Source organism: Mastigoproctus giganteus, chromosome 11 (assembly GCF_048544385.1).
Source record: "Mastigoproctus giganteus isolate SK-2022 chromosome 11, ASM4854438v1, whole genome shotgun sequence".
Classification (NCBI taxonomy): domain Eukaryota; kingdom Metazoa; phylum Arthropoda; class Arachnida; order Uropygi; family Thelyphonidae; genus Mastigoproctus; species Mastigoproctus giganteus.
The window spans coordinates 25,997,315-26,022,867 of record NC_143585.1 but is presented as its reverse complement, the minus strand read 5'-3'; the positions used below and the strand labels follow the sequence as shown (position 1 = coordinate 26,022,867).

The 25,553-nt window shown below is 33.1% G+C and overlaps 1 protein-coding gene across 1 annotated transcript in view; it reads left to right on the top strand.

Moving 5' to 3' along the window:
* LOC150077820 (sodium-dependent phosphate transporter 1-B-like) overlaps positions 1 to 25,553 on the top strand; it is a 166,177-nt gene that overhangs the window by 106,730 nt on the left and 33,894 nt on the right. The window contains exons 4-9 of the mRNA XM_090384282.1: positions 2,454 to 2,555; positions 6,046 to 6,186; positions 12,125 to 12,210; positions 13,860 to 13,956; positions 20,082 to 20,201; positions 21,834 to 21,866. Coding sequence (XP_090240408.1) covers positions 2,454 to 2,555; positions 6,046 to 6,186; positions 12,125 to 12,210; positions 13,860 to 13,956; positions 20,082 to 20,201; positions 21,834 to 21,866 — 579 coding nt within the window. The remainder of the gene's footprint in view (positions 1 to 2,453; positions 2,556 to 6,045; positions 6,187 to 12,124; positions 12,211 to 13,859; positions 13,957 to 20,081; positions 20,202 to 21,833; positions 21,867 to 25,553) is intronic.

Here is a 25,553-nt window from a genome sequence, read left to right as displayed (position 1 = left end):
TTAGCAGTAAATGCTTGAAAACCTTCAAAAATGCTTTTACTAATTTTTTTAAAAATTCGTTATAGAGAGACTAACACTTTGCTATATGGGGTTAATTTTACATGTAATTTCATTTTAAGGTGCAATGTTTTGCAAAAAAATTCGTTATATAGAGAAATTCATTAAATAGAAGTTCCACTGTATTTGAGAAACAGATTTACAACTGCTTACTAAACAAAATGCCAATGTAGAACCAAGCTTTTATTTGTGTAGAATGCCAAAAACCTGTTGTCGCTATTGTCACACTTGTTATTATTGATGACTTTCTTCAAAGAGTGTAGCATCTTCATTGCCATCAAGAGCACTGCCGATTCCATATTTCTTGAAAAACTTGGCAACTGTTTCATTTTTCTGGGTTTTATTAACTCCCATAATCCCTCATGTATGGATTCCATAAAGCAGGCATTAATTGATGTCCATTGGCTGTATGTGTAATTCCACAACTGTCTTTTTGTTGCCTCTTATATGTGATCTGAACTGGTCACACACTAAGAACTAGCATTTTCAGAAGGCCACCTGGACATTCTGACAATACTTTCTCTAGCCATTTATGAAACATTTTCCAGAAAAAAAAGTGCATCTTATGGTCCTAAAAATACAATATATTTCTTAATCCTGGATTATTATGCAGGGTGTTTTTGGAGATATCATCAAACTTAGGGCATGTGTTCTGCTTAACATAGGGATGAAAATAGTTCATATGGATATAAAGTGAAAGTTGTGCCTGAGTAAAATGCATGTAAATTTGAATCATTGCATGCATATGCAACGTGCATTCAAAATTTGAATGAGTCCAACTTTTCTTAAAGTGAGTCATTAGTTATTCTGTTTATCAGTTATCCTGAAGTTACCTGTAAGTCAGTATTCCTGTTGTTATTTTAAATCTATGTGTTATTGTAATGCTGAAATTCTGCCATTTCAGCATTACAGTACTAATGCCAAAATGGCAGGCATTGGTTTAATTTTTGAATTAGCAAATAGGAACAACAGTGAAGCTCAGCATCTCTATACCATAAAGCTTTTCCAGAATGACGATATCCAGCCAGGGATGTTTTTTCAATTGCCCATAGGTGTCTTTGAGAGACAGGATCATTAACACCTGTAATTGCTGATTGGAGAACTAGAACTGTGTGACACCCACTTTGTTGGAATAGGTAGAGGATATGAAGAGGATCTTGGAACTAGCACAAGAAATGTAACTGTGTTAGGTGTTGTACATTCAACTATAAGGAATATTCTTCATGAACAGCAACTCTAGCCATATCACATGCTGTGAGTATAGACCCTTTCACAAAATTATTTTCATCTCTGAGTCATATTTTGTCAATGGCTTTTGGAGCAGCACATTGAACGCAATTCAGAAGAAATGTCATTATGAATTTTCACATCCATCATCATTGGGCACGAGAAAATCCTCACATTATCAGCAAGTCTTGGCATCAGTAGCAGTTTTGTTGGAACATTTGAGCTGGTATTATTGGTGACTACTTAATTGCTCCATTTTTTTGCAACCTCTGCACAGTGACTAAACTTGTAGGTATTTCTTGGAGGAGAAATTACCTGTTTTGTTGTAAGAAGTTCAATTGGAAACGTTCCATTAGATGTAGTTCAGGCATGATGGGGTACCAGCACGTTTTAGTGCCACCACTCAAGAATTTCTTTATAATCAGTATCCTTGTCATTGGACTGGCAGCGGTGCACCAACTGTGTGGCCTGCATGCTCTTCCAATTTAAATCCACTGGATTTCTTGTTATGGAGATACCTCAAGGCTCTTGTTTATGTTACCCTAGCATAATTTACAGGTTCTCTGAGAACAGATTGTGGATGATTGTCAAACAATTTGGAAAGCTAGGAATTGTCAAACAATTTGGAACACTCTAGGAATTGTCAAACACATTTGACAATCTAGGAGAAAATGCTCTGAGGTATATATTGGCTGCTGAAGGAGGCCATTTCAAATGATTCTCTGATGTAGACAAAAAAGATAGCTCTCTTCAGTCACCTATAGTATGCATAATTAGGTTAATAAAAAAAATTTAACTGGCATTTTTACTTTCACTCTATAAGGGGGAAAAAAAAAAGAAAAAGTATTTTTAGATCTGTGTTCATGTGAACTTTTTTCTTTACACTTCTGAAGTTTGACAAGACCTTTCAAAAACACCCTTGTATCTAGCATTAGCCACACAAACAGGCATTAAGACCATGGACTTTAAGAAACATTTATTGTGAACTTCCGAAATATTAACCCACAGGCAGTATTGATTTTTATATTCTCTTATGTTCAAGAATGTTTTGAATTATAATTAAAACACCATATTTAACATTTTTATCTGTATTTCTTAAACTTAAGTAATCCTGTAAAATTATTAAAAATATTGCAGTACAAAAGACATCTTTTTCCTCCCCAACCCAGGTTACAAAGTGTCTGATACTGTAAGAAAAGGAATTTTTGATGTAAATATGTATAACACTTATGAAAAGGAATTGATGCTTGGTAATTTGTCAGCTCTTATAGGTAAGTAGTAATAAATAAATGTTTTAGTAAGTCGAGAAACATTCATGCATTTAAACATTTTTAAAGATTGGATAATTTTTAATTCATTTGTTTCGTTGAGATTTAAAGTAAGTCTGCACTGTATCCTCTTCTCCTACATTGAAGCTATGATTATATCAGTTTTGTGATTACTGTATTTTATTTTGTTTTATTATTATTATTTTTTTTTGAAAACATAATCCTTATGACAGATGTCTCAGTATTTATATATTTCACATCGGTAATAATAACTTTTTATTTAAGGGTTTTGTGTACAGCAGGGCACCGCTTTTTGGCATTCTGCTAATGCAACAGTTTCAATTATATCCATGATCATTATGTTCAGCGCTTGTGTTTTTTTTTTTTTTTTTTTTTTGGTGTTTTCAGCATGCCGTGCTCAGCAGTCAAGTGTGAGAAGGGCATCCAGCACCATTTTAATGTTGGTGATTCAGTCTATTTATAACATATGATGGTGTAAACATGTTATTAGGCTTTTATATGCATTCGCAATTGGGGGGGGGTGAAAATAGGCTATTTTCCACTTTTTGTGGAGGTCTGGAACCTAACCCATTGTATGAATGGGGCCCTACTGTACTTGGTGTCATAAACAAGTACACAAAATCCTGTTGTAATGAATTTCTCTAGGATCCGTAATCATTTTGTTGTACTGAAATTTTCTAGTGAAGATCACTTAGAATTATTTTAAAAGAACCATTATTTATTTATTATTATTATTTTATGAAAATGTGTTAGTATGTTTTATCATTTGGGGTGAAGAATCATTGGATTTTAACATGTTCATTGAGGAATGTGGAAAATATAACAGTAGAGGGGATACTCAATTCTTTTTCCATATTTTTAAAAATATTTAGCCATATTTATAATATGGGATGTACTTGATGTAGTATTCCAGAGAATGTGGCACGGCTATTACACTAAACTAGAGTTTATTCATTCCTACAATAACCATTAATTATTTTCACATGCAGTTTTATTTATTTAAAAACGAAATAAATTTGATTCAAAGGGCATGTATGAAAATAATTTTCCATACTTAATTTTTTGTCACAACTACAGGCAACTCTCGGTTTACGAATGTTCTATTTATGAACTTTCGCTATAATGAAAGTCACAATTCATTCAGAATTTCTTAAAGTCGGCAATAGATAGAGTTCCTTATAAAATGAAATTCCAAACATATAGTGAACATAACTGTAAGATTTAAATAAATAAACATTTTAAAAAATGTATTTATTACAATAATTATCAGACAATTATTATATGATAATTATACTGAACTGTTCTTGGTTAATAAAACTAACCTAGCCAGTAAAAAAAAAACGTTGGTTTACATGCCATGCAGTGTAGAATGTTTTCTCGTGGGAGAAAATGGCTGCAGTTTTTAAATCAATTTCTGAGGGATTGGCAATCTTTGAAGAAGAAGATGCAAATATGAAAAGAATTGCAAAAGTGAAAAGAGGCATTTATGACTATCTAGCATGCTACAGTGAGATTTTTGAAGAAAAAAAGAAACTAACTGTGCAATCTTCTATAAAAACATATTTTAAAAAAGTCGAAAACCCAGCTGTATTATCCGACATCCTTCCATCTACCTCATCTGCACCTAGTGTCACTTATGTGGAAAACATTGAACTCTGATGAAGATATTGATGAGTAAAAGTTGAATACATATGTATAGTACATATATTATGTTAGTACTGTACTCATTTTCTTTATTTCTATTTTGCAACTCAATGTTTTTAATTAAAATTAACAAGTACGTTATCTTGTTTTTTTATTCTTTTCTTATTTTATTTTACGTTATGTATCATATACGATAAACCATAATGCATACATACATTATAATAAAACGTATTGTATAGACCATTTGATGTTTATTGTGTGGTTTTAATGCTTTAAAATGGCTGCTAACTTACACAATATGTATTGTAAAAGTGCAGGAATGAAAGATACACATAACGAACAACATCTTGGAATGGAACTCGTTTATAAACTGAGAGTTGTCTGTATTTTGTTTAAATGGGACTGCAAAGCACTATTTGGGACCTGGAAATATTTTTATAATAGTAAAATTTTCATTAAAACAATAATTATTGTAATAGGATTTGACTATATAAAAACTACTTATTGCTAACCAAAAGGTGAGATGGTGATGGTTGTAAACATTTAAGAAAAAATATTCTCAGTGACCACTTTATTAGGTACCTATCTAATAACAAGTTGGTTTTCTGTAGCCATTACAACAGCTTGGATTTATCATGGCATGGGCTGGACAAGATGTCAGAAGTGTGCCACGGGGATGCTGGTCCATGTTGACTCAATTCTTGCCACAATTATAGCAGATGATGTCTGTGGTTAGCTAGCTGTTTATGGTCATTGTTCTTTTCTAGTTAGTGAATCTGGCCTGTCAAACAAGGAAATCAGCTGCACATTTAATCTTCCTCATACAAGTGTACCCATTATAAAAGACAAGAGGTGAAATTCAAGTTTGAAAAATGTTAGGTTCTAAGTTGGAAACCACACTTTATACAGGTTTTCTCACTTTAGCATTGTAGAACCGGGAATTGTGTGACCCCCCTTCTTTTTCTGAAATGAGAAAATAAGAAACATTCATAAATGAGAAGGAAAAAAATCAGAAAATGAGAAATATTTTCATTTTATATGTTATCTGAACAAAATCATGTATGTTGAAAACTAGTAAATAAAGGAGGTGCTCTCAACTAATTTGTAGGGCTTTTGTTGTAGCAGTGGGGACTGATGCTATGACTGATACCCACATTCAGATATCTGTGTTTATAAATAAATTGAAAGGTATAATTACCTGACTGGGATGTTTCTGTGGATTGTATCACTGTTCCCCTTCATCTGAGGCAATCACAGACATGTATGTACATGTTTATACATATACATTAATATTAATGACGACAAAGTTACATGGTTTGACCAGAACACAAGACTTCATTACTTTCAGTGTTAAATGCCCTGAAATTATATTATTTGATGCTACACTGCCTTAAAAAAAATACAAAGTTGTATACTTGCAATGAACGTCACACAACACTCATCATTGCAAAAAGCTGTAAACATCTGATAGAAATGAAATGCAAATGTGAATTATTCGCACATAAATGCAAATGATTCAAATTTAAAAAATTTACCTGTCTTACTTATTGACTGAAGTAATGTTATCTGTACATTGAACATTGGTCTCTCTTTGTATCAGCATCACTCTTTCACTGCTACAATAAACACCTCCATACAACCACTTTGATTATCAGAATTTAAAATAAATAAATGAGTTACGATGGATAAATAATGTGTATATTCTTACAATGCCTACTATAGTTAGCGGGAAAAAAATTCACGAACTGTGGAAACATGTAATCATTTTGAAAAATATAACCAGGCTAAGTGTGTTAGATATTTAAGAAATAATTATGTTTAATTATAGGTAGTGCTGTGTGGACCATAGTGGCTACCTTCTTCCGCTTGCCTGTATCAGGAACACACAGTATTGTTGGTGCAATGTTAGGAATTACCCTTGTTGCACGTGGTTTTGATGGAATTAAGTGGAATGCATTGGGAATGATAGGTAAGTAAGAAAAAATTATACATAATTTAAGTAATAAAAAAATAATTTTTTCTTTTTTCTTTTCTTTTCTTTTCTTTCTTTCCCCTGTCATAGAGTGGAAGTCAGGACTTCTGCCAAGTTAAAAGCTTTTTTTATTAAATTATTTAATGTACACTATAATAATTAATGAAAACTTCCTTCATCAACATCAGAGCAAGTGTTTGAAATGGTTTGATTGTATCCTCCACCTGTTCCTCTAAAGTGTTTTAAACAGTTCCAATTCTTACCAGTCAGTGGTAACAGACAAAACGGATCCTGTTTCTTGAAGATATTAACTGTATTTTTATCTCTGCAAAAGTATCTGTATTTTTACAGATACAAGAGATAAAAGTATTTTTATCTCTTGCAAAAGTATCCTGGCTGAATGTCATCACTGTGGAAACGTGTTCTAGTAGAAATTCTTTGCTTTACTGCTGTTTCCATTCACTCAGCCATAAATAGAATGAATGTCTGCCATTTTAATGTGGGTGCATTGATTATTCAGATCAAGGTAAAAAAAAGTAATACAGTAGACTCTCAATTTTATGGGATAGATGGTAAAAAAAAAATTCCCTGATAATCAATTTCCTGGTTAATCCAAAAATACAGTGTCTCCGACATATGCAAGAGATACGTTCCGGGACTTTTTACGTAAGTCAAGTTTTACGTAACTCGGGTATGACTAATAAAATATTGCTGCTATATCCCTGATATGCCAAAATTACAAAAACCACATAATATTCTCAGAAGAATGAAGAAATATAATTATCGGTATATATTTTTAATTAGTGCAATTAAAAACTTTAACTGGGGATGATGGTGAAGTAACTCGAGTGGCACGTAAGAAAAGAAAACATAAAAGGAAGAAAACACGCATGTTATTGTACTGTAAAAACTGGTATGTATTTCGTAGTCTTGTTTATTATAGTTGACTTCATTGGTGCTGATTGCTTCACTGCTTCTCATATTCTGTCTTTCTCCTTTATTGTGTTCACTGTTGCCTTTGACAAATTTGAATTCCGCGTGATACTTGTTAATGTTTGGTCATTTTTATACATCCTTATTATTTTAATTTTCTGATCCAACTCGATCTCTTTCCTTTTCTTGATAGATTTACTAGTACCACTGTCACTTATTTTCTTAGTCGGCACCATGATAACAGTCAAAATTAAATTTTCTTAAAAGAATTTCACAGGGTTTTCATTTCACAACATTGTAAAAAATAAAGGCGAAACCCTTTATTTTTTACAATGTTGCATATGGTTTGGTCACCAACATTAGAAAGGTTCATTAGAGATTTAACAGATGCACCGTTTTCAAACTTTTGAATGATTTCAAGTTTTTGTTTTCAAGTTTGGGCTTTTCTGTTAGCGCAATCTATTATAAATGGGTAGTAAACTCGATCCTGTTGCATTTGTGATAATACCGATAGCTGGAATTCTGTGGGTTTTTGCATTATTATGGTGAAATGTGTCTCCCCTTCACTGAAATCTTCAGTCATATAAAAAAAAATATATATATATATATATATAACATAATAAGTCTGAAGCTACGTTGGTTGGGGACTTACTGTATCGAAAAATGTTCAGCAACCTATGTAAAAACTAGGGCGATAGATAAAAAATGAAAAAACTTATTACGCACTACTCGCGTATCCAATACGATGCTTCCCTTTATTTTTTACAATGTTGCATATGGTTTGGTCACCAACATTAGAAAGATTCATTAGAGATTTAACAGCTGCACCGTTTTTCAAACTTTTGAATGATTTCAAGTTTTTGTTTAATTGAAAGCACAACTCTTGCGTTTGCCCGTCATTTTTGCGATTTCTAAACAAAAAAAAAATATATATATATATATATATATTTACACAACAATCGACACAACGCACTAAAACAAACTAAACATTTGGTCTCTTTTTTTTTAAGTGGAGGGTGTGAAGACAGCAGAGATTGCAAGTTAATAGGCACGCTAATCTCTAAATAACGATTTATAACACTGCTTATTTACGACTTGCAAAACATCTGTTTATACCTATTCTAGTTATTACTTGAATTTTATGATTTCTGGTTGATTTTTGTTTTAATTTGGAGTCGTTAAGTGTCCTGGTTATCCGATCCTGGTAAATCGAGATTCTGCTGTATATGGATTAAAAATAACAACAGGAATGCTGACACTTACAGGTAACTTCAGGAGAAATAGATGGATTCGCTCTAAAATTTGTATGCATGTACAGGGGTGTCCAGTATGCAAATATTTCATATTTACCTATCATCATACTCACTAATAAGTATATATACCTTCGCTCTTTGTAAAAAAAAAAAAAAAAAAAAAAAAAAAAAGAAACCGGCTGTGACTCTGAAGGGAAGCATTTCTGCACATAATGGCTGTATGAACTTTTATCATCCCTGTGCTTAGTAGAACATGCTTCCACAGTGGTGGGACCTTTCAAAAACATCTGTATATATCTAAGGATCTTTTCTTATTTTTTTATTTTTCCATCAAGGAGATAAATTCTTCTGTTATTTTTATAGGATGCCATATGCTGCTGCTTTTGTAAGATGAAAATCATTTAGATGACACTAGATGACTCTGTGATTTGCTATTAAATATAGAAAACTTTTTTGCTCAAAGGTTAAATACCATACCTGTTGTTAACATCACTTGAGATGAAGAAAAGAAGGTTAACTTTCAGAAGATTGCTCTAAAGCATTAATTGTACAAATCTGTAAAAAGGGAATAGGGTTGAATGTGGAAGTTAGAGAAATTTGATTCCTTAATGCACCACATAAAATCTATTCAATATGACATCTTGCTAGAAGAGAGTCAGAATTATTATTGAATGTAACCTTGGAGAAAAACAGTCAGTTTTTAGGACAATCAGGGGATGCCAGGATCAAATATTTGCACTGAGACAAATTACAGAAAAGTTATGGGAACATAACAGTAACTTATATTTAGGATTTGTGATCTTGAACAAGCATTTGAAGCAATATTAGAAATCTTCTCTCTCAAATTTGAGATGGCATCAAGAATAAAAGGAAAATAAAAAGTTTATATGAAAATAACAGATCTTTGGTGAAGATTGAAGGAAGCATTCGAAAATTGTTTAATTTTAGAATTGGAGTTAAGGAATTTAACCCGGGGGGGGGGGTCACATCTGGTGAGTATGGGCTTGGCACACCCAGGGTCCTGAGCTGGATGTCATCATTCTTCCCTTTCTTGATGATTTCTTTCTACTTTTGACTCTCTCTCTCTCTCTCTCTCTCTCTCTCTCTCTCTCTCTCTCTCTCTCTCTCTCTCTCTCTCTCTTTCTCTCTCTCAGGGTAACTTGGGAATTTTTTTTTGCTGGTGCAGCATAAGCTTCAGGCTTCCTTGCACCATATGGCTAATAATAATAATGCACCGTAACTATTTAAAAATTATAAAAAGAAATGCTATTTCTTTTTATAATTTTCATGGACCATTTAAATAAAAAAGAATGTTAGTTACTGACAAAATTTAGTGTGAGAGATGTAAAATATAAATATGTATCATTATTATGTCAATATAACATTGTGTTAATTAGTATCCTACAGCCGACCGGGCTAGCCGGGTGGGTAAAGTGCCTGCCTGGCAACCCAAAGGTCGCGGGTTCGAATCCCGCCTCGGGCTTGGATCAAAGTACTGCAAAAACCTTGAGAGGTGCATTATGGCCACAGAAGCCGATGCGCCAACAACTACCAAAAAAAAAAAAAAAAGTATCCTACAAGATCTTCAGGAATCTCTGAATAAATTAGATAAAGTTATGAAAAAGGAAATGTTAGGTATTACCTGTATACTAAGACACCCCAATGTTCAAATAAAATAAGAAACCAGAGTGACACACTCACCTTCAGCAGTGCAAGCATATGGCCCCCACAACCCAAAGAGATCCACTCCACAACAAAAACAACATGAAGGCCACTTACCATCCTGCAACCACACTTTAATGAAGATTATAGACAATTTCACATGAAAATTTGTTACACAAAAACAAAAGCTATGAAAGTTGAGAGAGATAGGAAAAGGTAGAGTGTAGCCTGAATAACAAAAAATGGGAATATTAGTAATTTTTTTGTCTTGAGGAACAGTCTTTACTGAAGACATAAGATTAGAGGCGCCTCCATAGCCAGGTGGGAAGGAGCCGCGGTGCGTAGCACACGTTTCTTGATTAGACCGGGGTTCGAGCCGGTCACCACCAAATACGGACTATGTGGAAAGGTCAGGGAATGACCACCGCATATCCCGAAGCAATATGGCCTTAGTTGCTAATGCTCCTAAAAACCAAATAACAAACATAAGATTAGACATGGAAATAAATAGCATAATAATTAAAGCAGGACATGTAAGAAGACAGTTAAACAGATTCACTTAGAACAAAAGTGAAATTAGCTGTTTATAACTTTTAAGCCTGTTTTAAGTTATGGAGCTGAGAGCTTGGTAAGAAATAAAGGAATTAATCAAATACATCAGAATGTTCAGAAATGAGAGTTTAAGAAAAATAAAATGTAACTGTTATCAAAAACCTTTTGGTAGCAAATATCCAGTCAAGGGTAAGTGAAGCAAAGTGGTATGGGCCTAAGGATGAGAGAAGAGAGAGAGATATGGTAAAACATTAAACATATTTGAAGCAGAAGTGAGTCATAATAGGACCACCAGAGGCAGATCAAGTGGAAAGTGAATCAGTAGAATTAAGGAAACATTAGGGAAGAAAAAGTGGGAAAGAATGTCTTTATTGGTGACTGCCTACATGATAACAAGGGAAAGGGTAGGTAAAAATAAAAAGGGCAGGCATCATGATCTGTGGATTATGATGCCTGCAGAGCAGTTAGTTCTAAATTTTGCTTCCTTTTTTTTTAATAATGAATGTTTACAGGTATATTGTGATAAATATTCCATTTTGTGTAGGCATATAATTTAAAATACTGATGCTATAGCAGCAGTTGAAAAAAAAAAAAAAAAAATAGGTAAAGTAACAAAGTAAAACCCAACCCATTCTTGAGCATAGAATCAAGAAGTTTTCACTGCACTTAACCATGTGCTCTAAAATAATGATACATGATGATGTTGGGCAGACAGTCATTATATTCATTATCTATCACAGCATTATTATATTATTAGTCATGTAGGACATGTTCTTTATTTTTTAAACTATAGCTGATTTTAAAGCATTTTATTTTGAAATTTTCAAGATCACAATGGCCATCTGATAAAACATGTTTTAAATTTCAAATCACAAGCAGCTAAATTACTCACTTTCCTCTTAAAAAAAATTGCCTTAGCTGATCTCTTCCACTGGATATGTTTCTGTACTTTGTGTTTCATGAAAGAGTTAGCATGCTAACCCTACCCATGATATTTACTCTATGTATCACAAGTTACATAGAGTAAATAATAGTGCCTTATCAGAGAAGTACCATTGAGTGCTAAAACATGTTGGAAATGCTGTGAGATAAAAGTTTCCATTGGGTAATATAATCAATTGTTATTCAAAACTTAAAATGTGTCCATTTTTTTGCTGCTTTTGAAAATTAATATATAATTCTCTCCAATCACAAAGTTTTGATTAATCTACTTTACTGAGCCTTAAGAAATTAGGCTTTTAGAGTCTGCTATTTGAAAATACTTTTGGGATGAATGATTATAGTGGTATGCTGCTGAATAGTTTTCTCTGCCCTGCCAAGCACTCATTGCAACTGGTTATGTTATAGTGTGTAATCCAAGAAATTGAAAATTAAACCTTCACTTTTCATTTTTAATAAATTGTTAAAGCCAGCAGTTCACATGGGTGTATAAAAGTTTAAAGAAACTTGATTGCTATTCTTTGAAATGTTAAAAAAATATTTTGTAGGTGCTTCTGTTTTTGAATTGCAGTTCAATGAAGGATAATTCTTTTTAGTGGCCTCGTGGTTTAGTTCTCCCCTGCTGTCTGGAATCGTCTCACTTGTCATCTTTTCTGGAATACAGCGAGGAATTTTAAAGAAGGTATGGGATTTTAAAGTGTACAAATATATTTTGTTTAAATTAGTATATAATTAAGTAAAATTCTTGTTACTTCTTTATAACTAACATAAGTTACTTTTAGCTTATGTATACAGGGTTTTGGGAAACAGTAGTCAAGCTATAGGAGATTGTTAATAAGGTGAACAAAAATACTGCATGAACATGTATTCTGTTGTTAGGCATTGCAGAGCTATGAGCATATCAAGTTTTCAAACTGTGAGTTTCCCTTGCTATTTTCCCCACCCTGTCTAAATATTGAGTCAGTTTGTTTAATCAGTTAACAGCACTTAGTTAATTGGGCAGTAGTGTGCCTGCCACCTTGCTGTTTAGTTTTTTGCAAACAATGCCCTAGCATATCCTTTTGTGATTCACTGAATGTAACATTCACTAATGAAGAATATGCAGATATTTCATTTAAGGATTCTACAGTTTGAAAAACCACAGCAGTAATTAGAATATCTGCAGCAGCTCCCTGACCAAAATAACTCAAAAAAAAAAAAAAAAAAAGCACACACTTTCTCGAGAAAACTAATGCCAATGATTAAAATACCAATGATTGAATACATCAGTCAGTGACGAAAGACCAATTGGATTGGTCTCTTAACACATCTACCAAGAATATATTTTATAATATGACATAGGGCAACAAGACAGCTTACTGTGCATAGTAGACTGTAGTTCCAAAAATGAGTACCTGAAAGATTTCCAGCCAGATTGGTGTATATGAGAGTCCTTACTTAATGTTGTAGTTCTGTTTTTGGAAAACCATAGCGTTAACTGAAACAGTGTTACTGTAATTAAACTTTATGGGAAAATATAAGTTATATTCCCATGTCCTTCTTGTTTTCCCCCCAATCTCATCTATCTATTTTTGACATACATCTCACTAACACCTTTCCCTTGTATTCACCTCTAAAAAGCCAAGCAGCATGTGAAAGAAAAACTTTTGGTTTAACATGCAATGAAAGTTATATGTGTGTGTATAACCTTCACTGCTGAGGTGTTTGCCTGATACAGCAAATTCATAAAGGAGCTGGTTTTTATTTCAGTGCAGGCATTGAGATAATTAAATAATAAATGCTTTTTCTGCATTAGATTTTTCTGTCTTTGGAATACTTTGTTTCCTCCAGTTATGGTGATAGTCTTGGGCATATTTGAGACAAGGTTGATAATTGACTCCACCTGCTCTCTTGAGGAGCCAGTAGTCCTGAAACAAGCAGAATTTTGAATGAATATGTCTCCTTTGATGATATTATTCAGTTTAAAACAATATTAGTAATTTTAGGTCAACTCATGGATAATGATTATTCCATGATTTTTATAAAGTAAGTATAAGTCCTAGCCTATTGCTGTTACTGGAAGAAACAGAGCATTCCTAAAACAGCATGATAGCAAAATGTAATGTAGAGAAGAGTTTACCATCTAATGTAAAACTTGTTTTTATTTTAATTTTTTACACAACTAGATGTTGTTTTTAGCATTTATAGCTGATAGGCTACTATACCATTTTTTCTTTCTCTTTATTTTATGGTTTTGAGAGCTACTTTAAAAATTTTATTAATTTTTCAATCTTTTGATAGAAGAGTATCAAATTATTATTTTATTTTATTTATTTTTTTATTTTTTTTCAGGAAAAACCACTGGAACCAGGCTTAAAATCACTTCCATTTTTTTATGGGATCACTTTATTAGTAAATATATTTGCTATTGTGCATGATGGACCTCAGAGTAAGTTAGAAATTTAAAAATACTTCCCCCCTTCCCAAATATATTTCTAAATATCTTTTTCTAATGATTTTTTAATGCACTGCTTCAGTTCTAGAAGAGATGATCCTGTAACTTGTTATTGACTGTGCATGACAATGAGTAAAGAGACAGATCTGAATACTTTTTATAAATTTCAGGTAATTTGATAAAAATGTACCTACAATTATATAACATGTTCTGCAAAACAATAAGCAAACTTCAGGTGATTTTTAATTGGATAATTTTGAATCAAAAATTTTATATGAACATGTATCTCATTCTCAAACATTACAGAGCTGTAAACATTTCAACGTATTTCAACATTTCAACCAACCAACACTTGGTTATATTCTGGAAAGTGGATAAATATAAAGTAACACACAGGAATTCATAGTCTATTCAAATTGGACTCCTCCATTTCTGTGCATAGCCTTGCAGGTCTCCAAACAGATTTTTACCTTTTGAATACTTTCAACATTTTCCTGTGTGCAAGAAGCAGCATCCATGACTTAATGCAAAAGTTCTGTGATTTCTGATGGTACACCTTTATTTTTTTTCCACATGAAGAATTCAAATAGTTTAAGATCTAATAACCTTAGTGGCCAGATTTGTGGTTTCCAACCATTAACATAATGGTTTATATCATGTGTAAGCCACATTAATCGTGTCTACAGAAGCATGCCTTCTAGTAGAGGCAGTAGTTCATAAACTAAGACATTGCATTAATAGGTGACAATCAAATGTTTGTCACTAACTGATGGTTTTTTTCCAGTTGTTACCAAATGTTCATTGAAAATTGTTGTTTAAATTTTGTTTTCATAGTATTATGAATATTGTACTTTAATCAGAAATGAGAATTATGCCTGTTACTGATTCTATCTCATTTAAATTGCACTTAATTGGAAAATAAAATAAGCTTTTGAAGCTGGCAGTATGCAAAAGCTGAAGAGCATGAACAGGCTGGAAGTGATATGAATAGAATTTCATGTGATGCATACACAGTTTGTCAGATCTGTATTGGAGATGGACTAGTTTTATGGAAAATTCTTCAGTGATATTTTCCTTGGACCACATTCTGCCATGTGCAGTGTGTTTTCCTACTCTGCCACTTCTTGTTTGGTGGACATTCTTTTGGTAGTTTTAAAAAGATTATGTTTCTCTCAGCTGTTGGTGTACTTTGCTGAATACCTGTTTGTTGGAGCTCTTCAGTTAGGAAACTATTTCCAACATTCTGTAGCTGCTGCTGTTCCGGTTTATTGCTAATCCACAAATGAATTGAATATCTGCATAATTCTTCATTTGTAAACATTATGATCATAGATAATCACAAAAGAACTTGTCACAACAGTTTTACAAACAGCTAAACACAACCACATGAAAGGCATGCTATTTAGATTCTATATTCATTCAATCTGCTGCAACTCTCAGTTTTGAGTATTGTAACTGATCAGATGAACTAATCCTGCTGCTTGAGTGGAGGAATTTGCAACTTGAAATGCTCATAGCATCATATTTCCTGAGAATAGATGTTTATTTAACATTTCTGATTTGAAATCACCTAATTAACATGTTCACTGCTTCCTGAACACAAGTATGCAGCTTTGGAATTTTAATCCTCTTGGAGGGGGAACCACCCTACTTTTAGAACTTTTTCTTCCAATCTGACAAAAGAAAAACCAGATATTTTTGTCAGGCAATCTTCACCAGAAGCTGATTAATTCAGTCATAGTGAGAAGAAAGCCCAAAAATGTTTCTGCCCTTTTCAATCCCGATTTCAACCTGGGATTGAAAAGGGCAGAAATTGTTGTTGGAAAAGCCAGCAGCAAAAGTGTTAATTTTTATACCTATGTCTGATAATTGAGACATGCAGTTTTGAGGAATTTTACACTATTACATTAGAATGGAATTTAGTTTACACTAATACATTAGAATGGAATTTAGTTTACACTAACAGGTAATTAGATGGCCAGTAGTTTTGAAATTCTTCTTGTTATTTAATTTTTATTTTTCATTGGTCATCAAGAGAATAGTACTTCAAAACATTTAACCATGTAGTTATGTATATTAAATTTCAAATTTCATTCTAATGCACTGTAGTGTAAAATTCTTGTGATACCAGAGGATAATTATATGTTATGACCTGAACTTTTCACTAATGCTGTAGAAAGTTTTCTTTCTTGCATCATTTGCCACTACTAATACTAAGTCTGATTGTGTCGAGCCTTTGTTATCTGGATCCAAAATTGGACGACAATGGAGGCACTGCTTGAATGTGTTGATGTGGATTCCAATTGGATTGAATTGAAATTATGTATGTGCAAATCCTGAGGAGGAGCTGATTGTCTGAGATTAACCCCATGGTAGGTCACCTGACAGATGATCCTCAGAAATAACCTACCAACATTAAAGTTTTCTTACCTTCCTAAATATAGTCAAACTTTTGCTGCAATAGTTACTGAAGTGATTTTTCCAGTTTTCATGTAGAAATTATGTGCAAGAATTATCAGATGACCTATCACCAGTTTTGCAATTATTTTGCTTTTTTTCTTGAAGAGTAGCATGGTACTGACAGTTGCCATAGCAGTGTTTGTTTATAGTTTCCAGTTATTTGTTTTATTTCTTCCACTATTTCAATTAACTTATACGGTCCTACCCTAGTTGATTTTGAAATATTTATTATTTTCATATAGTAAAGATGGGAAAACAAAACCTGATAATTGTCACTTCACATGGTGTAGTGGCCTTGAGGTCACTATACCGTGCGAAGCAAGATATGTAGTTTGAAATGCAGTAGTACTGCATGTATATAATTTTTTTGATAATATTTATATACATAATAAGAAGAAATATAAATACATAATAAGAAATAAAGTGGAAAATGGAAGAGACTAAGAGACTGATATGTCTATTTTATATTTAAAATTTTTTTTCCATTTTCAGCAGAATTAATTTTTTTTATTAATTTGAAAATGAGTGTAAAACACAATGATTCAAAATTAAACAGTACATACAATAAGTACTGCAGTTCATTAAGAAAATATGAAATATTGTCATTATTTTCTTTTTAATTGACCCTCCACTACAGTTTGGGTTAAGATGGGTATTGGCTCTTAAACCACACTCTGTTAAGAGCTGAAAGGCAGCTTACAGTGGCATGTACCCCAATATCCCAGAATTTTGGGTATTGTTTTATGTTAATTCCTAATTTAATATCAGTTTTATCATTTATTTGTCAGCAATCAGATTTCAAACATTTTATCATAAATTTAAGTGGAAGCTCCTTTGAGCAGTTATTATTTTTACATTTGATCATCGGTAAATCTACACATATGTTGTGTAAAGTACTGCATATGGGTAGCAGTAACCCAAGAGAAACATACCAACTGTGTGGTACTACACTCAGGGAAGTGAAGAGTGAAAGAGACCTGGGGTGATCGTGCAGTCGGATATGAAGTTCACTGAGCAGACGGGCTACCAGAGCAGGTCATGGAGTCTTTTCAATGATATATAGGAATTTTGCTAGCAGGGACAAGGAGGTGATTATCCCGTTGTACAAAGCAGTAGGCCACACCTTGAATACTGTGTACAGGTCTGGAGGCCTAATTTTAGGAAGGATCTAGAGTTGCTAGAATGAGTACAAAGAAGGGCAACAAGATTGGTGAGGGAAACAAAGGAGTGCTCTTACCAAGAGAGGATTAAGTTCTGCAAATTGCAGCATCTGGAGACTAGACACCAGTGAGATTGATCTGATTGAGGTGTATAAGGCTTTGAATGGTTTGAGCAAGTGCAATGCTGATGGGATTCTTCCCCTTCCTCAGATTTAGCCCTTGAGGGGGCATAAATTCAAATTGAGGAAAGACAGTTGCAGAATAGATGTACAGAAATTTGCCTTTAGCCAGCAGGTAGCTGATTGCTGGAACAAACTTCCATCTCTTGTTGTGGAAGTTGATAGCTTAAATAAATTTAAGGCTGGACAACCATTTGGAGTGAATAGATGGGTGAAATGGGAGTTTTTTTTTTTTTTTTTTTTGGCTGATGCTGTATAAGCTTGCTTTCTTGCATCGTATGTCTCAAGTAATACTAATATCATGTAATCAGTGTTTACTGTACTGCAGTAAAAACTTGGTTACCTGGCACATAGATAGCTAGAAAGCTCTGGTAACTAGCCTATTTATATTCTATAACCTGATCAGTAGGAATCACCAATTACAGTAGTTTGCTTTGTAGTCTGTATTATAAAAAATGTAAACCCATAGTCCCCTTTTTAGCATAAAATTGATAAAAGATGCAATAAATATTATGATATTTTTATTTGTTTTATTACAGAATGCAAAGAAAGGTGCATTCAATACAGTGTAGGATCAATTTTTTAAATGTCACATGTAAAATTAAGGAAACTTGTAGAAATGAGAAACTAAATTAATTACCACTTGGTAGTGTCTGATACATAAAGTTTGCCATTGCGATTTAATTATTCTAGTTGGCTTGTGAGAATTGAATATTGTAGTTATTTTCATTTAACCCATCCCAAGAAAATGGCATTCAAAAAAAAAAAAAAAAAAAAACATTGATATTAGCAGTATTGATCAAGAGAATAAGTAAATATTTAGTTTGATATTATAGTACTGTATAATAATGGTAATTTTTTTCTTCAAACAAATAAGATTAAAGTTTACTTGTTTATTTGTCCTGTATATACTTTTTCTTGATTACAATATAGCCTACATTGGTACATACACTAAATTTTTATTTTGCTGCTGTTATCCACTGGTTTTTCTTAGGTGATAGAATACTCAGTTAACCAGAATGTCCTGATCCCCATGCATGACATATAACATAGTTTTTACTATACTATAAAATAGAACAATTAAAAAATAAAAATGAGAATGTTTCAATGTGTTGCAAGGATATCAGTTAGGAGTTAGGAAATAGACAAATGAGGATGTAAAGATGCAAAACTGAGTAATAATAAGAAAGATCATGTGCCGGGGGGGGGGAGATTATCATCGACCTCGGAAATTCTCAAAACATTGAATGACAGAAATTTTATTTTTTGATCATAGTCTAACCATTTATACTATAAAAATGAACATTATGTTACACTATTCAAACTGTACTCTAAAAGACCTGCATCTGTGACTGGTCTTTTCTCTTCAGCAGCAAGAACCTCTACATAGAGTAACTTTCTCTGAAAAACTAATAGAATTAAATTTCTTAAGATAATGTTGTGGCAGGATAAGTGGCCTTAGTTGTTTGGTAATATTATGAAGACTGAAGGTTGATGTCTTTTATGTTGGTGGGTTGCAAGCTCAATTTATTTTAACATCTACAAAAGATTCAAAGCTGCTAAAAGCAGCTTTGAATCCTCTTTCATCTTCATTGTGAATATTGAAAAATATATCTGGTTGCTTTATAATAACACGTGTACCAAGTGATTTAAAAATTGAATGAAATGAACTACTCTGAAGTGAAGTTTAGTTCTGGTTGTACACCTTGATCCCTAATGAGAAAATAGCACCAAGTCCTATCTTTCATTAGAGATTAAGATAAATAAATGTAGATATACAAAATAGCCTTTGAATTGTTTATTTTTTTATTTTTTATTTTTTTTCTTCTGTTTATGTACTAATGATTTAACCTGCCTATCCTGTGACAGTGATTGTCTTGAAGAAAATCTAGTGGGATGATAGATATGTCTGATATAAGTCTGTCATCCTACCTTATTTTATTTTTTTTTAAATTCAAAATATATTTGAAATGTAAAGATATTTGCAAATGTATGCTGAAATTTCAGTTTTACATATTTAATTGTGAATGGTATAGCAAAAAACTCAGTGTACACTATACATGATTTGTATTGTTCAGGTAAAAATTGTCACAGTTCAAGAATAATTGATATTCTGTATCTGTATTCACAAATTTTAATGTAATCTCTGTCTGAACTTAGCAAAGTAGTATCACATTTGTGTTTAGTTGAATTTAGTAATATCACTAATTACTTTGGTTTGTCAAGTTTGTAAATATTTTGAAATGAGTAATCAGTCTGAAATGCTGTGTTGATATTCTGAATGATTTTGATGTATTTTGTTTTTATTTATTGTTTATAGTGCTGTACTTCGACAGGATTCCAATTTGGGGAGCTTTCATAATAGCTCTAAGTATTGGCTTGTTATCTGGTCTTATTGTGTGGTTGGTAATGGTGCCCTGGTTGCGCTCAAGAATACTGAGTAAGTTACTTATAGTAGAATAGTGATTTAAAAAATGCAGTTAAATTCTAATTTGAGCCGTTTTAAAATTTAATTTGAGAACAGACTTATATAAAAATAAAAAAATTAAGTTCCTGATGCTGTTTCTTTCTTGTGTATAGTAGACTGTTATTATACTTGTTTTGTGATCATCGAAAAAAACTAATAGCTGTTTACCTTTGGCATATTACACAAAGCTTTGACGTAGCCTAGTTTAGGTGGGGGGGGGGATATAGTAGTAGTATGAATGTTTGGGATGACTATAGTTCAAGCCCACTACTGAATGTGGAAATAATTATATTACTGTCAAAAATGATTAAAATATCATCCCAGACAACAGGTGCAAATTGGTTTGTCACAAATCTGTAAGTCTGTGTTCTAGCCAATTCCAGAATAATTCAAAAATATCATGCAGATTCAGCAGAAAAATTGCTTACTAAGTCTTAACAGCAGTTCAGTATACAGCCCTCTAAAGAATACTTCTGTTTTAGACCAAGTTCTGATAGGTCATATATAGGTCATATATTCTTTTTTAAGACAAATTCTCTTCTCAAAACAATGGTATATCAATTCAAACTAAAGCTTGAATGCAGATTTCTGTCAGTGAATAGAGTTATAAATATTATAAACATAGTAAAGTATATAAAAAATAGCGCTTTCCTCATACTTTAGTAATCTGATAGCCTGGAAAGTGGAAAAATAAAAGAAAACAAAAATGTAGGGGTGAAACAGGAATTTTATATTTAGTCAGTTTTTACTCAGGTAAAGTCTTATTTTCCTACTTTCCAAACTGTTAGATCTTAAGGGCAAGGCAAAGTACTTTTGGCTTTTTGTTCGCTCATATGAGCAAAAGCCAAAATATCTGATGGCAATGCTTACTGCCTATTTTGCATGATAGGCAGACAATTCCTTTATTCTATTTTCTATTCTTCTTTTGTGTCTCTAGAGAAAATAAATGGTGCTGTTATTTGCCTTCTTCTGTCTGCTTTTGTTTGAAGCAATTTGTGTAATATGAACAGATTTTTTTTTTTTGTACACCATTCAATATATATTTTTGAAAAAAAATATTTTTAAAAATATATATATATATAAAGCAACACCACAGCAATTTGAAATTAAAGGCAATTAATAATGTTAAATTAATAAAATATTAAAATATCAGGATTAAAAATATCTTGATATTTTAACATTAATTATTTTAATTAAAAAGTTGAGTGTCCTGAAAAAAGTTATATGAGTGCACATTAGTGCACTTGGTTTGACAACAGTGCAAAATCTGATTTTTTTTATGTCCATACTTTGAATTCTAACAATTAATGATATAGATTGAAAGTCAGAACTACTGAGAATACTGAAATTCACATAGTCATCTTTCTGATAGTTATTTTAATTTTCAAGTTTTATTTGTTGGTGTACAAATACAGCTCACATGCCCACTTGATGTTAATGGTAATTATTATCTTTCGATAATTTACTGCTTTTTAACTCATAATAACTTGTGTGTTTGTCTTTACTGTGTGAGTATGCCTGCATTACTTTTCTTTGTGTATAGATTTTTATTGTTTATTCTAGTTGATCTGTACAAAGCACATTATTATTTGTATTTTATTTCAGAAATACGCTTAGGTGATTGTGAAAATACACATGGTAAGTATAAGATTGTTTTATCCTATTATTTATATATATATACACATATATAACTTTTTTTTTTTAGAAATTTAATGGTATAAAATATTATTAATTAATTAATTAATGGTTTATGGGCCTGGACACTGCTAAATTTAAGCAGAAAAACCCAACCATCATAATGGATACATAGGTGAATAGTATAAAGGTAGGTAGATAGTGTCAAAGTGCTAACATAACTGAAATTGTAATTACAGAGAACAAAGAAGGGAAAGATGATAATAATAAGTAATTATAATTACTTAATGCCATGTGTCCTATGATTTCAGCACCTTATTCTGGGGCCAGCCACCGAAATCAAAGGTAAAAATGGCAAAAAGTACAGCCTCTGTTTCTGACATGAAATATACGCAGCATGTGTGGGTTCGGTATTGAAGATCAGAGTTAAAATTTAAATTTAAGTCGTATGGCTTACGTATATTTCATGGCTGACCTGACAGAGGCAGAATGCAAAGATTAAGAAGAAGTAGGATGCTTATTCAGGTCGAATAGGTATATAATCGTAGTGAAGGTCTGTACTGCAGTGGAGGGTAATAAAAAGTATAGCATAATTATGTTCTAAAGTATTTATGGTATAAGATAGCGACCTTGTGTGCAAGGAATCGGAACGTTAAGGAAATAATCAAAATTAAAATAAAATAAATTATGCTGGCTACCCCGCTTGTCATCAGTTAGAAACTAAGTTAGATTAAATTAGATTAAATTTTGAATATATAATAGGGGTAGATACTAAATACATGAAGTAATGCATCCCAGGATAGAAAGGAGTAAAAAGCTTGCAAAGTAGTATTAAATAGTTGCTAAACTTTATTTAGGTGAGAACAGTGTTTATAGCAGAAAAGGAGCATTTCGAATATTGCATTCGAGAAATAAAAATACGAGGGAGTTTTGATAAGTTTCCGGCCTGACAAGGAAAAAATTTGAATAGATGAAAATCCTTTTAGTATGTTGTCTCATAACATGTTGTGCAAAATTTCATTCATATCCTGATAGTAGTGATTTTTTTTACAGGTCTTAAGTGACCATGGCGACACAAAGTATGAGTTTTTCCAAAGTTGAGAAGAGAGCCATCATCAAGTATTTCTTTGGCTCCCGTTTTCTTGGAGAAGAAAGTGGGAGCCAAAGAAATTTATGATGAATTGAAACAAACAATGGCCAAGGAGTGCCCTTCATACAGCACAGTGAAATCGTGGGTGGCGGATTTCAGGAGGGGGAGAACAAGCACAGAAGATGAGGAAAGACCAGGAAGACCCAGGACCGTAGTGACTGTGGAAATTGTCAATAGTGTCCACGACCTGATCCTTGCAGACAGGAGGACGGGTCTGCAACGTGTAGCAGACACCCTAGGCATCAGTTTGGAGTGGGTGCATTACATCATTCATGAAGAATTGTGTATGAGAAAACTGTCTGCCAAGTGGGTTCCCAAACTCTTGACAGCTGATGACAGGAGGAAAAGAAGGGACTGTGCGAAGGCACTTTTGGACCGTTTTTCAAGTATTGCAAGCAATGTTATTCAACGAATAGTGACAGTTGATGAAACACCATTGTACGTGTATGATCCTGAGACCAAAAACCAATCCATGCAGTGGTGCCATGATGGATCACCACGACGAAAAAAATTTCGCAGACAGAAATCTGCAGGGAAAGTGATGGGTGTGATATTTTGGGATTGTGAGGGGATAATAATCAGCGAATACCTGGAAAATGGCACCACCTTGAATGCTGAACATTATGTGGTCATATTGGACAAATTGCATGCCACTTTGAAGGAAAAGAGGGGAAAGTTGTCAAAATGCATCCTTTTCTTCCAAGACAATGCTCCCTGCCACAAGGCTAGAATTGCAATGAGAAAATTCATGACTTGTAGTATGAAATCATTGAACATCCCCCTTATTCTCCAGACCTTGCCCCCCTTGGACTATTATCTCCCCAACTTCAAAATGCACCTCAAAGGTACTACATTTAGGGACACAAGAGACGTTATATCGGCAGTGGAGGGGTAGTTTGCAGACAAAGACTTTTATTACCATGGAATAGAATTGCTGCAGGAACATTGCTCCAAGTGTATCAACCTGGAAGGGAACTATGTTGAATAAAATGACATTCATTTGCCACTGGCGCCATGTTTTCTTTCTGAGGCTGGAAACTTATCAAACCCCCCCCCCCCATATATAGAAAGGTAGGAAAGCATAAAGCATACGGAAGAAGACACAAACAGATCTTGCTCAGGCAGTTCGGGGTTACTATTCCCATTCCTATAGTTCTGTGAACCCAAACTGCCTGAGCAAGATCTGTTTGTGTCTTCTTCTGTATGCTTTATGCTTTCCTACCTTTCTATATATTTTTATTTCTCGTGAGCCATTATTTATCAATATTCAAGATGCTCTTTTTCTGCTATAAACACTGTTCTCGGCTAAACAAAGTTTAGTGACTATTTAATGCTACTTTGCAAGCTTTTTACTCCTTTCTATCCTGGGACGCATTACTTCACGTGTTTGGTACCTACCCCTATTATATATTCAAAATTTAATCTAATTTAATCTAACTTAGTTTCTAACTGATGACACGCGGGGTAGCCAGCATAATTTATTTTATTTTAATTTTGATTATTTCCTTAACTTTCCAATTTGTTGCACACGAGGTCGCTGTCTTATACCATAAATACTTTAGAACAGAATTATACTATACTTTTTATTACCCTCCACTGCAGTACAGACCTTCACTACGATTATATACCTACTTGACCTGAGTAAGTATCCTACTTCTTCTTAATCTTTGCATTCAGCCTCTGTTGGGTCAGCCATATGACTTAAATTTAAATTTTAACCCTGATCTTCAATACCGAACCCACACATGCTGCGTATATTTCATGTCAGAAACAGATGCATGCTGCTGTACTACTTCTTGCCATTTTGTTCCCTTTGATTTTGGCAGCTGGCCCCAGAAGAAGGCACTGAAATCATAGGACACAGCATTAAGTAATTCTAATTACTTATTATTATCATCATCTTTCCTTTCTTTGTTCTCCGTAATTATAATTTCAGTTATGTTAGCACTTTGACACTATCTACCTACCTTTATACTCTCCACCTATATATATATATAATTGGTACTATATAGGTATTCAAAGTGTATTAAAACATTGGCATAAAAGTACTTAGCAGGCCATATGGCCAAAAGAACCTATAAAGACTAAGATAGCCCATGCTGGTTTATATTGCTATACCCTAGAAATAAACATATAATTAGCAATAAAATAAAAAATATATATAATGATTATACAGCTAATTATTGATAATTGGATACATTGAATTGCACTTTTTTGAGGGCTAACACCATTCAATATATCCCACCAATAATTAGCAAGGCTATCTGATCTGTTTCTGATTGTTATCTGCCTGTTTAACTAGGTCCAAATAATTATACATGAAGGCAATCTATGCTAAACTTTAAATTTAACAGCAAACAGGCATGATAACAGGCGCCTCCGTAGTCAGGTGGGAAGGAGCAGCAGTGGGTAGCACATGCTTCTTGATTAGACCAGGGTTCGAGCCCATCACCACCAAATACGGAGGATGCGGAAAGGTCAGGAAATGACCACCGCATATTCCCGGAGCAATATGGCCTTAGTTGCTAATGCTCCTAAAA